The sequence below is a fragment of the Protopterus annectens genome, chromosome 8.part0 (genome assembly GCF_019279795.1).
Source record: "Protopterus annectens isolate FY-2018-M chromosome 8.part0, PAN1.0, whole genome shotgun sequence".
NCBI lineage: Eukaryota > Metazoa > Chordata > Ceratodontiformes > Protopteridae > Protopterus > Protopterus annectens.
The window spans coordinates 609,357,674-609,372,466 of record NC_056741.1 but is presented as its reverse complement, the minus strand read 5'-3'; the positions used below and the strand labels follow the sequence as shown (position 1 = coordinate 609,372,466).

General features: G+C 40.1%; 1 protein-coding gene across 3 annotated transcripts in view; it reads left to right on the top strand.

Annotated features, from left to right (window-relative positions):
* The window catches only part of LOC122808944 (dynamin-1-like protein), a 1,240,976-nt gene that overhangs the window by 166,259 nt on the left and 1,059,924 nt on the right, over positions 1 to 14,793 (top strand). For all 3 annotated transcript variants that reach the window (XM_044080100.1, XM_044080098.1, XM_044080099.1), the window contains exon 3: positions 8,487 to 8,637. In XM_044080100.1, coding sequence (XP_043936035.1) covers positions 8,487 to 8,637 — 151 coding nt within the window. The remainder of the gene's footprint in view (positions 1 to 8,486; positions 8,638 to 14,793) is intronic.

The window sequence follows — 14,793 nt, the reverse complement described above, 5'->3', positions numbered from 1 at the left end:
GTTTGTAGCCCATGATCCTCTTGGTGAGGTACTTTTGGGGTCTGTCCAGTTGCTGCAGGTGTCTGGTAAGGTACATCCCAAAAGGGGCATTGTATTCAATTATAGGCCTGATGAGTGATGAGTAGAGGGGCACAATGACCTCTCTTGATCTAGATGCGAACCCTTTTGTGATAAGGTGGGCTATATAGAAGGTCTTTCTAACCAGTTTGGCAACGTGATTATCAAAGGAGAGGTTACTATCTACGTTGGTCCCCAAATCTCTAATTACTTCTTCCGTACTTAATGGATTACCACCTATGTGGTAATTTGTGGGCACCTTGTTTTTCCCAAAGGGGATGACTATGCACTTTTTAGCATTTAGCTTGAGGCCATGGCTCTGGCACCAAGCATCCGTCTCTGTGAGACCCTTTTGGAGGATGCTTGTGTCAGCTGGAGATTCGATTATGGCCCCCAGTTTGCAGTCATCTGCGAACTTTGTCTGCCATAATCCCCCCCTGTTAGCCTGAACCTCAGAGAAGTATATACCGAACAAGAGAGGTCCCAGAACTGAGCCCTGTGGGACGCCACTTGTAACTGGTTTATCCATTTTAATGTGGTTCTTAGCAAGTTTTGTGAGATTTCTAAATGTATAAAATGTATTTTGTGTTCTACTTTTATGCCAGTTTTTCCAGGCTTTGTCATTTTGAAACATGATGATGTTCTTCGTGTTTCACTGTTGCAGTCATTACATTTGGGTAATCCTGCTGGCAGGTTGCCCTCAGTCGGCCTGAATTCCAAAGTCCTGGGTCCTGCGTCGGCTGCTGTCACCCCTTCCATGACGTCAGGTCATCAGGGGTACAAAAGATCCGGCCAACGCCATTTTCTTTAGTCTTTCTTGCCGCGCGGTGCCCGAAGCAGAAGCAGTTCACAAGTGCCGGTCGGCCGACTCCTGAGATTTTCGTGTTCGAGTTTCAGATCCAAAGTCTTCTATAAAGCTAAAAACAGAAAACAAGGAAATGCAGGATTTATTGCATGCAGCTGAACAAGCTGGAAAGCATACTTTGCAATGTGGTTTTGATTCTTTAGAGGCCTCCTGCAGGGCTGCAGTCACAGGTTCTGTAATTAGGAGGCATGCTTGGTTAAAGGAACAAAATATGCCTGATCATGTCAAAGTTAAATTATTAGATGCACTATTACAATATGATACTTTGTATGGTGTTAAGGCTGAAGAGGTGTTAAAGAAAATGGAGGAAAAAGCTAAATCTATGCAAATGGTCAAAGATTTTTTACAAGTGCAGCCACCTAGGTTTAGTAGACACTGGCCAACAAAGAATTGGTCCTTTCCTGTGTCAGACAGACCTCAAAGGGGCAGATCCCAGGCACAAGGTTCATTCCGCTCAAAACAGTGGGGGGGCTTCTACCTCCAAAGTTGGAGAAGACAAATCACAACCATTCAGGAAACAGTCCCAATGACTTCCCCCTGCCTGCACCAAGCATCTCCTGGCAGCACCCTTAGGGAGAAAATTAGCACTTTTTTTCTCAAAATTGGCACATTATAACCCAGGACAAGTGGGTCAAATATTGTGTCACAAGGCTACAAGTTCCATTTCCATACCCTGCCAAAGGCAAATGGCTGGCCAGATCTGCCAAAAAAATCAATGGGCAGAGGCACAAAAACAAGTCTCATCCCTCATGGACATGGGGGCCATTCAACTAGTACCAGAGCAAAAGCAGGGACAAGGATTTTACTCAAGACTGTTCTTGGTACCCAGAAAGGACAATGCCTGGAGGTCAATACTGGACCTATCTATTTTGAACACATTCCTGGATATACCAAAATTCAAGATGTTGACTTTGCAGCAGCTTCTGCCCATGCTGGGCAAGAATGCTTGGCTTGTGTCTTTAGACCTAAAAGAGGCGTACCTGCATGTCCCAATCAGACACATATGCAGAAGATACCTCAGATTCAAGGCTGGCTCAATACATTACCAATTCTCTGCACTGCCCTTTGGCTTATCTACTGTGCCCAGGGTCTTTACAAAGTGCCTTGCACCAGTAATTGCATTCTGCAGACAAAGAGGAATACAAATATATCCTTACTTGGACTGTCTAATTCAAGCAGAGAACAAGGACATCCTTCTACAGCATCTGGCGTTTGTGAAAAGACTTCTAACATGCCTAGGGTACACAGTCAACAAAAAGAAATCAAAACTAGTACCCTCTCAAGAGATAATATTCCTGGGTGCAAGTTTAAATACAACTGCCCAGATGGCTTATCTCATGCCAGACAAACAAAGGCAACTGACTACCTGTTTCAAAATGTTGGCAACAAAGACCCAGTTATCTGCAAGAAAAATTCTGCAGGCTTTGGGCTTCATGGCATCCTGCATCCTACTAATTCTATATGCAAGACTGCATATGAGGAAACTTCAATGGTACTTAAAAAGTGTTTGGACTCAACATTGCCACAGCCTGGAAACTATGATTACTCTCATTCCCTGCCTGCAACAGGAGTTTCAATGGTGGGCAAAGGCTTGTCACCAAAACAAGGGTCAGCCATTCACATTACCCCTAGCCAGGCAAACACTAACAACGGATGCATCAGATTATGCCTGGGGGGCCCACATGGCAGGAAGATGCATGCAGGGCACATGGACCTCAAACCAAATACATCTACATATCAATCAAAAAGAGAGATGCTAGCTGTTCAAAATGCCCTGACAGCCTTCAAGGACCTACTTCATCCAGGACAACTACTGATAGACCGACAACACCACGGTCATGTGGTATATATACAAGCAGGGGGGCACACATTCTTACCCCCTTTGCAGACTAGCCATGACTTTGTGGGACACAGCATTGACTTACCAAGTACATCTGCAGGCACAATTCCTGCCAAGAAGGAAAAATACTCTGGCAGACGAACTAAGCAGAAACCTCATGGATCCCTATGAGTGGCACCTGGATCCACAAGTCTTCCGCATGATAACAAGGAAATGGGGATGCCCGGACATAGATCTATTTGCCTCCCCTCACAACTACCAACTAAAAAGATTCTGCACAAGGTTTTATCACAGACAAGCATGGAAAGTGAACACCCTATCAGTATATGCATTTCCCCCTCTACCTCTCCTCCCCAAGGTACTCCTAAAGGTCAGACAGGAGAAGCCAAAGATGATACTGATTGCCCCAGACTGGCCCCGCCAGTACTGGTATCCAATACTAAGGAGCTTGTCTCAATGCCCAGCTTGGACCTTACCTCAGATACCTCATGTACTGTCCCAGCAAAACAATCAGATCCTGCACAGCCAACGCAGGACTTTAAACCTGGCAGCATGGCAGATAATGTAGTCATACAAAACACACCTCTCAATAAAACACACCTCTCAGTAAAACTGTGATGGATGTCATTTTGGAGGCCAGAAGGCCTAGTACTAGAAAATCTTATGCTGGAAAATGGAAGAGATTCTGTGCTTGGAACCAGGCACAAGGAACTGATACAGCTGTGCCAAATATTCCTCAGATTTTGCAATACTTAACTGCGATGCTGGACAAAGGTCTATCTTTTTCATCTATTAAAATTCATGCCTCTGCCATTTTGGCTCATTACAATACAGAGCCACCAATCTTTTCTCATCCCTTACTAAAACAGTAGTACCTCAGAAGAGCCAAAAATGTAAGGCCTCCAAGCAGATCACCAATGCCTGCATGGGACCTCAACTATGTCTTGGAAAAGCTCACCCTGCCTCCTTTTGAGTCAGCTGCTACTGCTGATATAAAGTTTTTATCGTGGAAAACAGCTCTGCTCCTAGCAATAACTTCTGCAAGACGAGTTTCAGAGCTTCGGGCACTCATGGCTGTGGAACCTTTTTATCATTTTTTATCCAGACAGGGTCTCTCTGAGGACAAACCTAACATTTATGCCTAAGGTGGTGTCCAGTGTGGCTCTTAACCAAACTATTCATCTGCCAACTTTTTATCCAAATCCACAGAACAAGGGGGAGAGAATTCTGCATTCTTTGGACGTACACAGACAGCTTAGATTCTACTTGGACAGAACCAAAGTTTTCAGAAGGACAGAACAATTACTAGTGGCATATGCTTCAGGATCACAAGGAAAGGCTATCTCAAAGCAGACTATTTCAAAGTGGATAGGCCACTGCATTCGTTTCTGCTACTTACACCATGGCAAGCTAGTGCCTAAGAGCATTAGGCCACATTCAACCAGAGCTGCAGCCACTTCGGCAGCCTTTCTCAGGGGAGTACCAACCAAGGACATTTTAGAGGCTGCTACTTGGAGTTCAGTGCACACCTTTACAAAGCACTGTCATCTGCCACTCTTCTCTAAATGCAGGGCAGGCTTTGCCACTGCAGATGCTCTTCGTCTCACATTGCTGCAGTCATAACCTGTGGGTAGTCCGCTGTCCTCGATCGGCCCGAATACCAAAGAGCTGGGCTGGCGTCGGTCATTGTCGCCTAGAGCTGACGTCAGTACGTCGTAGTACATTAGCGCATGACCGAAGCCATATCCTCAGTTTTTTTGCCGCGTGGTCCGAGGCAGATGTATTGAGCAGGCAAATTGTGGATCCCCACGAGTGGAAACTGGATCCTCAGGTATTCAAACAATTGACCGTGGCTTGGGGAGCTCCAGACATAGATCTGTTCGCTTCTCCACTGAATTTTCAACTGCCAAAATTTTGCACAAAGATGTTCCACCCAAATGCTTGGAAAGTGGATGCTCTATCTTTCAGTTGGAACAACCTTCACGTTTATGCTTTTCCTCCTCTGCCTCTTCTTCCCAAGGTACTCTTGAAAGTCAGGCGGGACAAGCCTTGCATGATTCTAATAGCACCAGATTGGCCACGTCAGCATTGGTATCCTCTGCTGAGGAGTTTAATTCAGGAGCCTCCTTGGCTTCTGCCACAGGTTCCTCATTTGTTATCCCAGTCAAACAATCATTTTCTCAATGTTCGGGTGCAGTCCCTGCATCTAACAGCCTGGCGTATTCTGTGATGGAGCCGGTGGGGTCTCAGCTTCCTCAACAGGTTTTAGATGTCATTTTGGAAGCCAGGCGGCCTAGTACTAGAAAAGTTTATGCTGATAAATGGAAGAGATTTTTTTCTTTGGAGCACAGCAAAGGGCTTTGATGTTTCAGTGCCTAATTTGAGTTTTGCACTACAGTATCTTACTGAATTACTGGACAAGGGTTTGTCATTCTCTTCTGTGAAGGTTCATGCTGCAGCCATTTCTGCTCACTATGATTGTGACCCTCCTTTATTTTCTCACCCTTTGTTCAAACAATTTCTTAGAGGGGCAAAGAATATAAGACCCCATGAGAGCTCCTACTCCTTCCTGGGATCTCAATTTTGTGTTGGGGAAGCTTACTTTACCTCCTTTTGAACCTGCAGCTACGTCTGAATTGAAGTTTTTGTCTTGGAAGACTGCTTTTTTGTTGGCCATTACTTCTGCTAGGAGGGTATCTGAATTGCAGGCACTCATGGCAGTTGAACCCTTTCTGATATTTCATAAGGATAGAGTTTCTTTGCGAACTAACCCTACTTTTATGCCTAAAGTGATTTCTAATGTGGCCTTGAACCAGTCTATTCATTTGCCTACTTTTTTTGCTGATCCCCAAAATAAGGGGGAAAAAGTCTTGCATTCTTTGGATATCCACAGGCAGTTACGTTATTATTTGAGCAGAACTAAGGAGTTCAGACAGACTCAACAGTTATTTGTTTCTTTTGCTTTGGGTTCACAAAGGAAAGCTGTTTCAAAGCAGACTATTTCTAAGTGGATTGGTCAATGTATTGCTTTTTGTTATTCTCATCATGGGAAGAATGTTCCTGCTGGGATCAGACCTCATTCTACTAGGGCTACTGCCACATCTACTGCTTTTTTGAGGGGTGTAGCTACTAAGGATATTTTGGAGGCAGCTACTTGGAGTTCAGTACACACTTTTACTAAGCATTACCATCTCCCTCTTTATTCCAAGTCCAGGGCTGGGTTTGCCACTGCAGTTTTACAGGGCATGTTAGCAGCTCCTAATGCTATTTAGTTTGCCAGCCTCCCTTTTCCTTTGCTTTGGGATTCTACCCACAGGTTATGACTGCAGCAATGTGAGACGAAGTACATAGTACAGTTTTGTACCTACCATAAATGTAGATGTTCAAGGATCTACATTGCTGCAGTCCAATTATCCCTCCCTCCTTCCCCTCTATAGTTTGTGGTTGCTGTGTTTTTTTTAGGATTATCTTTATTTCCACACTGGTAGTTGTTGGGCGTTTATTATTTTGGCTCTGGCCTTCTTTCATTCTTAGGCCTTCTGACATCTGGGGCAAGAAAGACTGAGGATATGGCGTCGGTCATGCGCTTATGTACTACGACGTACTGACGTCAGCTCTAGGCGACAATGACCGACGCCAGCCCAGCTCTTTGGTATTCGGGCCAATCGAGGACAGCGGACTACCCACAGGTTATGACTGCAGCAATGTAGATCCTCGAACATCTACATTTATGGTAGGTACAAAACTGTACTTTCTGCAGGGCCTCATAGCCGCTCCTAATGCTGTTTAGCTCCAGCCTCCCATCCATAGCTGTGGGACTCTACCCAAATGTAATGACTGCAGCAGTGAAACACGAAGAACATAGTACAGTTGTGTACACTTACCATAAACATAGATGTTCGAGTGTATTCAGTGTTGCAGTCCAGGTTACCCACCCGCCATCCCCCTTTTCTTCTGATGGAACCTATCTTTCCTTCTCTGATTTATACAACCTATGTGGTGTATTTGCTTGTAGATGGAGGTAAAGTTTATATTGGTGCATGTATTTATATGTATATAACTTTTGGCTACCCCGGTCAAGAAAAACTAAAGAAAATAGCGTTGGCCGCATCTTTTGTACCCCTGACGACCTGATGTCAGGGAAGGGGCGACAGCAGCCGACGCAGGACCCAGGACTTTGGAATTCAGGCCGACTGAGGGCAATCTGCCAGCAGGATTACCCAAATGTAATGACTGCAACAGTGAATACACTCGAACATCTACGTTTATGGTAAGTGTACACAACTGTACTTTTCTAGTTTCTTCAGTTAACCATGGTACAGGGTTTGATTTGACTCTTTTTATTCATACAGGGCCTAGGATGTTAAGAATATTTATAAAAGTTTCATTAAAGTGTGAGACCATCGCTTTATGTAGCCTGGATTTTAATATGTTCCATTTATATTAGGTCAGGTTTATTGATTAAAGGTGCCTTTGTTAAATTTTGTTTAAGTATTTGGTCATAAATTACGTTTTTGTATTTGGTACTGCAGTTTCTGACTGCATTGATGGGAAAGTGGTTACTTATTATACATAGCAGGCATCTAAATATTTGAATTGTGTGGTTTATTGGTAAGGATCCAGTCTAATGTTTAGTGTCTCTCAGATTATTTATTTATTTATTTAATAGTGGAGGAGGTGATTAGCTGTGTAAAGGCATATGAGTTGCATCGGGTCTAAGAAAGTGTTATCCAAAGGTTGTAAGGCACTGGCCATGCAGTAATATCTACCCCATGCACATCCCCTCCTGCCATGCTACATACGTATATTACTAATCTAGTTAAGACAAAGTTATGTTATGCTAGTTTGCAGTTTTACAGTATACTGTGGGCTGCCTTAACTTTGTATGGTACCAGATTACTGTGGATAACCTGATAATACCTAAATTATCTAACGTATTGTTTGTTGCTATATTGTAGAATAATGAAATGCAGCATGATTGTTTAAGTAATTATGCATCAGAGTGTTATGACAGGTAACTTATCAAAGTCAAAATAAAATATTTTACAGAAAATTTAAGTAGTTTGGGGAACAAGACTGTTACCAACCTTAACATACTTGTGTCTGAAATTCAAAATGTTTTCTGTAAAACCCATTCTCTCCTGAATCTTACGGGACAGGGGTATCTTGTGTTGGTTACACCTTGTCTTCATTTCCTGAGGTCTAGTGTCAGGTTAGTTTCTTTTACTTAACTTTTCATTTTAATTGATTCATGACTTTTCCACCCTTCTAATTTTGATGGGATTTACTTTGCTATCTTCCTCATCCCAGCATTGTTGTGTATTGATTGTGATCTTTTTTATCTTAGTTTTTCATCCTCACATTCCTTGGCCTCCATGTCTGATAATCACAGTCATGTTAAAGCAGGTTTTAAATCCTTCCTCTTCCACAGGAGTACCACTCTTCTTTTTCTTTGCTGCAGACTGTCTCATGAATGACAGGCCCAACTTGTGTATTCATTTGGAATGTTATAATGCAGCTGTGCATAGTTTTGTGTAATTTTTCATTGTTTTTTGGGCATTAATGTCACGCCATTTCTGCTGTACACTGTTATTAGTCCTGGCATGTATCTGGAGTACTGCTTGCATTGCATACATTTTGTTTGTTTACAGTGGATTTCTATAATGCAACAGAAACCTTGCTTTGCCTTCACATAATAATGAATGTTTTCCATGTTTTCGACAGAGCAGTGGAAAAAGTTCAGTGCTCGAAAGCATTGTTGGACGTGACTTCCTTCCTCGTGGATCTGGAATAGTAACAAGACGCCCTTTGATTCTACAGCTTGTCAGTGTTGGCTTACCAGAGGACAGAAAACGGGCTAGCAGTGGTGAGATTGGTAAGGATGCCATTGCTTTGCTCAGAAGGATCTTTTTCTCTTGATTTACAGAGGACAGCTTCTAGTGATTTACAACTATAGTTATTTCCATGATTGGATTTTTGAGAGTCACTCCTCTTTTTTTTTTTTTTTTTCTTTAATTATTTTGGCTGTTTTCAGCCAAACCATTTTTCCTAACAGTGATGTGTGAGGTAGTGTGGTGGGGGTGTGTGTGAGAGATGGGTGCTAGTAGGCAGTTATCTATGACTTAGTATTTTTCCTGATGCCCCCTGTTGGCTGAAGTGTCTGTACTACTTTGCTATACCCTGTCTCCTTAAACCTTGCGTACTTAGAGCAGGCATGTAGTCCTTTTATAGAGGATACTTCTCTGTCAGGATAAAACTAAAACACCTTATCTCTTAGAATTTGTGATCTTTCATCAACAGTTCCCACCACTCGTCTTTTCCTAAGTTCTCCAGCTTCTTGAGGTACTAATCAAATCCCAATCATTGGGGCACAGTTAGAGCCAGAGCTCATTCCATTTGCACCAAGGGGCTAGCTGAAAGACTTTTTTTTCACATCACTGGATTATTTCAAGGTATATTATGTGAAATGTTTTCTAGGTGGTATCAAACAGAATGATTTTTTTTGTTTTGTTAGGAAAGTAATTGTTTTTTTCTTTTTTAATACTGGGGTATCATGTATGCCTTTGTAGTCTTTTAAAAGATGTGGAGTTATTTAAGCAGGTAAGAGTAGCTGAATGTCACTTGTAACTTTCCCATAAGGCAGTGGCCACCCTTTCATGTCTTACTGACATACATTCTAAGTCGTGAACATGGAGGGAGAGTCTGATATATCAATACACTCTCAGCATTTTGTTTGCAGTTTCATAAGATTTCTGTTGCACATGAATTTAACACGTGCAATTGATTCACTTTTGAATGAATAGTAACTGCAGAAGCCTTCTCCATCAAGTGAGTTCAAAACTACAACTTTATGTGAAATAACGGGCAAGCTTCCACGTGCAGGGAGCTTTGCCTCTTGTATAACTAAAGTAAACTACTCCAAATTTGTGCTATTGTGTTAGACTGGGACTGTTCTAGAATAGTCCATATTCATGAAACAGTCAGAGTTTATTGGAAGGCGAATCAAAGGCGGAAACTAATACCCTTATAGATATTTGGAGGAGATAAACATTAGTATAGAGGACAAATGTGGAGGAGGAAGAGGTTATTGCTGCATTTATGGAATTCAGCTGAGTCTGGAGTAAGCCAAGCTGACCAGTAAGTTTTTCTAGTTCTTGGAAACAATAACTTCAACCCCATTTTCAACTTTGTCTTTATGTCCAGAGCAGCTGAGGAGTAAAAAAAAGAAAAAATAGACGAAGCAAAGGAAAAACAGTGCAATAAAAAATCAGTGTGACTGATATAATTCTGCATACATACAGTAACTGTAATGAATACTACATCATGCTGCATACTTAACACCTGCTTGGAAGGAGCAGTGTCACACTGAGAAGAGTTGTCCATTTTATTAGCATATTTCAGTTGTTTTTGATATGCAAATTTATTTCTGCCTTCTAATGGCCAGATTGAAAGATTCTGTATTACAGTTTACCATATTATAATTAGGCTGACATTTAAAAGGTTGTCTGACCATTTTAAAGCACCTAAGAGAAAGTATGTACAGAAATTGTGAAGCCATTTTTTGTGTATAATTATGTGCAACACACTGTCTGGGTAGAGGGTGCCTAAGTAGGTTTCTTCATAAATTATTGTCTGAGGCGATGCAGACATAAAAATGGAGCTTTGCATATAAGACATAAAAACAAGATGTTGTAGAAGGTGTTGTATTGCAGTATGTTAGTGGTATGCACTTTGATCAGGAGCAGTTTCCCCAAAAAAAGAGTGAAATCATACAAATCCACAGCATCTTGCTTAGAAGGACCATTATTTGTTTGGGGCTTAGGGCACCACTTTCTTCAAGCAACAAATGCTTTGTAAGATATAGGAATACATGCAGGTGAGGTTACCAGTAGATATTTGCTAGTTCTCAGAAGCACTAACATTGAATGAGAAAAAGAGTATAATGCTCTCCACAAATGCATAAAGTGTTACCCACACCACATGTTCAAATTTTGTATTTTGGAACAAATGCCTTCTAACAATAATGAAAGTCCATGGACCTTATTACTGGAAAAATGTGAACTATATTGGCAAGTTGCATTTGATTGCCAATAACTGGCCTGGACTCAATGAACATGTTTCAGTAGCATGTTTGCTTAAGTTAAAAGAACTGGAAAGATGAGCTCTAAATACAGGGTTTATATTTTAATATGTTTTACATACTTTTGTCTTCCTTTTTCTGATTTTATGGGGAATGCGTTTTGTTCTTTTTTGTGTGTGTGTGTGTTTGTTTTATATATATATATATATATATATATATATATATATATATATGTGTGTGTGTGTGTGTGTGTGTGTGAATATATATATATATATATATATATATATATATATATATATATATATATATATATATATATATTTTTTTTTTTCACTTCAGGAGACTGAAAGCCCACAATCTTGAATTTCAAAGACTGAAACTCAAAATACTGAATCTCAGAGTACTGAAAACATACAGGATACCAACACTTACTATATTCCGGCAGAAGTAGATACAGAAACAAATGCAAGACAAACCATATTACTTTTCTCCAACTTCCATATACCCCCTGCTATTTAAATATATAAACTCTGAGATTGCACTTCACTATACTAACATGAGTTATATTGTAGTATAGCAAGTTAGAAGGGAACATGACTAAGGTTACAACAAGCACTCATGAAACACATAATGGTATGTTTGCCATTTTGGTCTGTGGAGTGCAATCTCGGAGTTGCTATATTTAAGTAGCGGGGGTGGTGAAGGGGGCCTTGCCTCCCTGCTTATACTTGGAGAAAAGTAATATGGTTTGTCTTGTATTTATTTCTGTATCTACTTCTGCTGGAATATAGTAAGTGTTGGTATCCTGTATGTTTTCAGTATTCTGAGATTCAGTATTTTGAGTTTTCAATCTTTTGAACATTCAAGATTTTTGGTCTCGGTCTTTTGAAATTCAAGATTTTGGGCTTTCAGTCTTCTGAAGTGACTCCATATGTGTGTGTGTATATATATATATATATATATATATATATATATATATATATATATATATATATATATGTGTGTGTGTGTGTGTGTGTGCACAAATATACATATGTATTTTGTTTTTATACATCTTTTTTCCTTGTTTGCAAATTTTGTCAATAGAATTGACTCACTGTCTTTGTAGTGGCTCCTTTTAAGAGGATGTTTTATTTCCTGGGGGCTTGGCGGTCATGTGATTGAACACAAAAGCTTTAAAATGTGTGTGTACTTCCAGCAATGTTTATCTGATGAAGTTCATGTATTTTGTGAACAAAAGTACTTATTTTTCATTGTTTTAAACAAGTTTTTATTTCAAAAAGTTTCTGGATTAAAGTTCTTCTGAATTTTATCTGCAGCAGTTTGTTTCCTTGGGCTTTACATTTGTGTTTTAATCTGTAGTTTTTGGACTGGTTTGTTTTATATCATGGCCACTGGAATACAAACTGCAGCTTTCTCCCAAATTTTTTCCTGTTAGTTGGACTTGCAGACAACACAGACGGTAGGTGATTTGACTTTTACTCGTCCAATGACACTCACAGAATGTGGATAATCTTGCAGTAGCTCATTTCATTGCAGTTACAGTACCGCCAACACAGAATGAATTTTCTGGTGTCTCCACAACCTTGGACTTAATTCTGGTTGTTTTTCCTCAGCTTCTAATAGTACTGGATTACAAAATATAGGTAACAATTCAAATGCATTACCTTTAAACAATATTAATGAATTTTTAATTTCTTTAAACCATAGGGGACAGGTTTGTTCTCAACCCCCTTTACTAGGTGAATGTTTGCATTCTGAAGTGTTTATAGAATTTCAGGTGGGAGGAATGTCGATTTTGAAGGAAAAACTGGCTGAATTGGACTATACATTATTGAAAGTAAAGAAATTACAGCTGTATAATGCATATTTTAAAGAATGTATTAAGGCCCATGTATGTGTCACTTCTCAACTGCTCTCATTCCTAACTCGGAGTTACATCATGAACTCTTGAATATATTTGACAGACATGGGATGGAGGGTATGAACATGATCTTAAAATATATCAGCAAATTAATTGATGAAATCACGGCGGATCTAGAAATCTTGAATAATTCAATCATTCATGATTTACAATATTAATAATTTAAGTAAGAACATATCCACATTTTCAGGAGTATTGATGAACAAATCTGAAATATTAATTCCCACAAAGTTTAAGAAGCTTGAGAGAGATAGACGTAAATATAAAGAAAAGAAAGCATACCCTACCACCCCACCATCACAGGCATTGGGTACCAGATTTAATGTCAACTCTTAATATTTATGCAACAGATGATGAACAAACTGACCTGAGATGGGATGTGATGGATGATTTGTTGGAGAAGGAAAATGAGGATGATTTTTTTAGAACATGGGGAACTTTCCAGTTCTCTAGAGGTCAGAAAGAATTAGGAACCAATAGTCCACTCAGAATGATCAGTGGAACAACAGGAATCTTCCCAGGCAGAACTCGAATACAGCATAACAGAATTGGAGAGGAGGAGCCAGGAGACAGAATGGGCGTTGGAATTACAAGAAGTGGAATTAAATCCAGTCCCTGATGTTACTTCATGTATTCTACTCCCATGCACCACTGTGACAAATTCTACTGATGAGTTCACTGTCTACAATTTTTCATCTGTTAACATCGATGCTTATCATGGGGATTTATTTGCTTGAGGTCTAACATTTGCACCTAATAGGTATCTGGATGTTGCAAACAACACTCATAGATCCTAAGGAATATTCCAGAAAATTAAATTTCATGGTGATGTTTCTAAATGTGGGATCAAGGATATCCAGCACTTATAATCCCCTGATTTACCCTGTAATTAACTTTTTTGAAAAAATCTGTGAGTTGGATATTCGTAACTTGGGACGTTTGGACCGAAAGGCGAGAAAAATACTTTTAAAGGAGAACCTCACCCACAGACTCAAAAAAACATGTTTATTTCATCATGGTGTTGTGTTTCCTACATTTTAACACCACTCCAGGACTATTTATAGGTTTTTAAATATTTTTATACATAATTTCTGAGTCTGACCACATGGAGTCTAGCATCTTGAAGTGATCTTGATCGTTTAGTCTGCCTCTAGGTACCCCACAGTGCAGTGCGTGTCTGTAAAGAAAATTACATCATGCAGTCCTCATTCCTCCTAAAGCTTCTGTCACTGCATTGATTTTATATGCATACGCTGCTGTCTTTCAGTCACTTAGTTTTAAGTAACATTTCATGCCGTTCAAAGACTACTTAAAACACAAACCGTGCAAGTGCCACAAAACAGACTTTCAAAGTGCTTTTTATTGCTGCTTCTTTTTAGAATGGCTAAATTGTAGTCTTTTGTGAAGCCTGAATTGTACTACTTTGACTCATCTCCCATCTCCCTTCACACTTAACTTCCCTAGCTGTCAGAGTAGTAAGGGTAATTTGAGCTGTTATGTGCTGTGATTGACAGCTCACAGCAGGAAACTTGATGCATGTACTTTTCCTTGCTCTAGCCTTTACTTTCTGTATGGGTAGGGGAAGGACCAGAGAGCGGAGACATCACAGCATGGGTGGGTTTGTAGGACAATCGTGGTGATGTTATTTTGGGGAGGAAATTGGCCAGAAAACTACCTGTATTCATTGAGCTTGATGACATCAATGAAGCAAGCTTTTCAAGGGCGGGATAGAAGTTTTTTGAAAATGAAACCGCCACAGTACGGTAAGGTACTGTTCTAGTGGAGAGAAACAGTTGATTTAAATATTTTATATGCTGTATTATTTATTCATAGTAGGGACTGTAAATGGGGAGAAAAAGGACAGAGAAGTTGAGCATTAAATAGAATTCCATTGTTGTTGTTTAAATACAATCTTTCTAGCGAAGAAACAGTGAGATTAAATAATTTGCGAAGCAACAAAGAAATCAGTACCATGCAACCTGATAAAGGGGGTGGGTTGGTCATGATGAATGAATGTGACTATAATA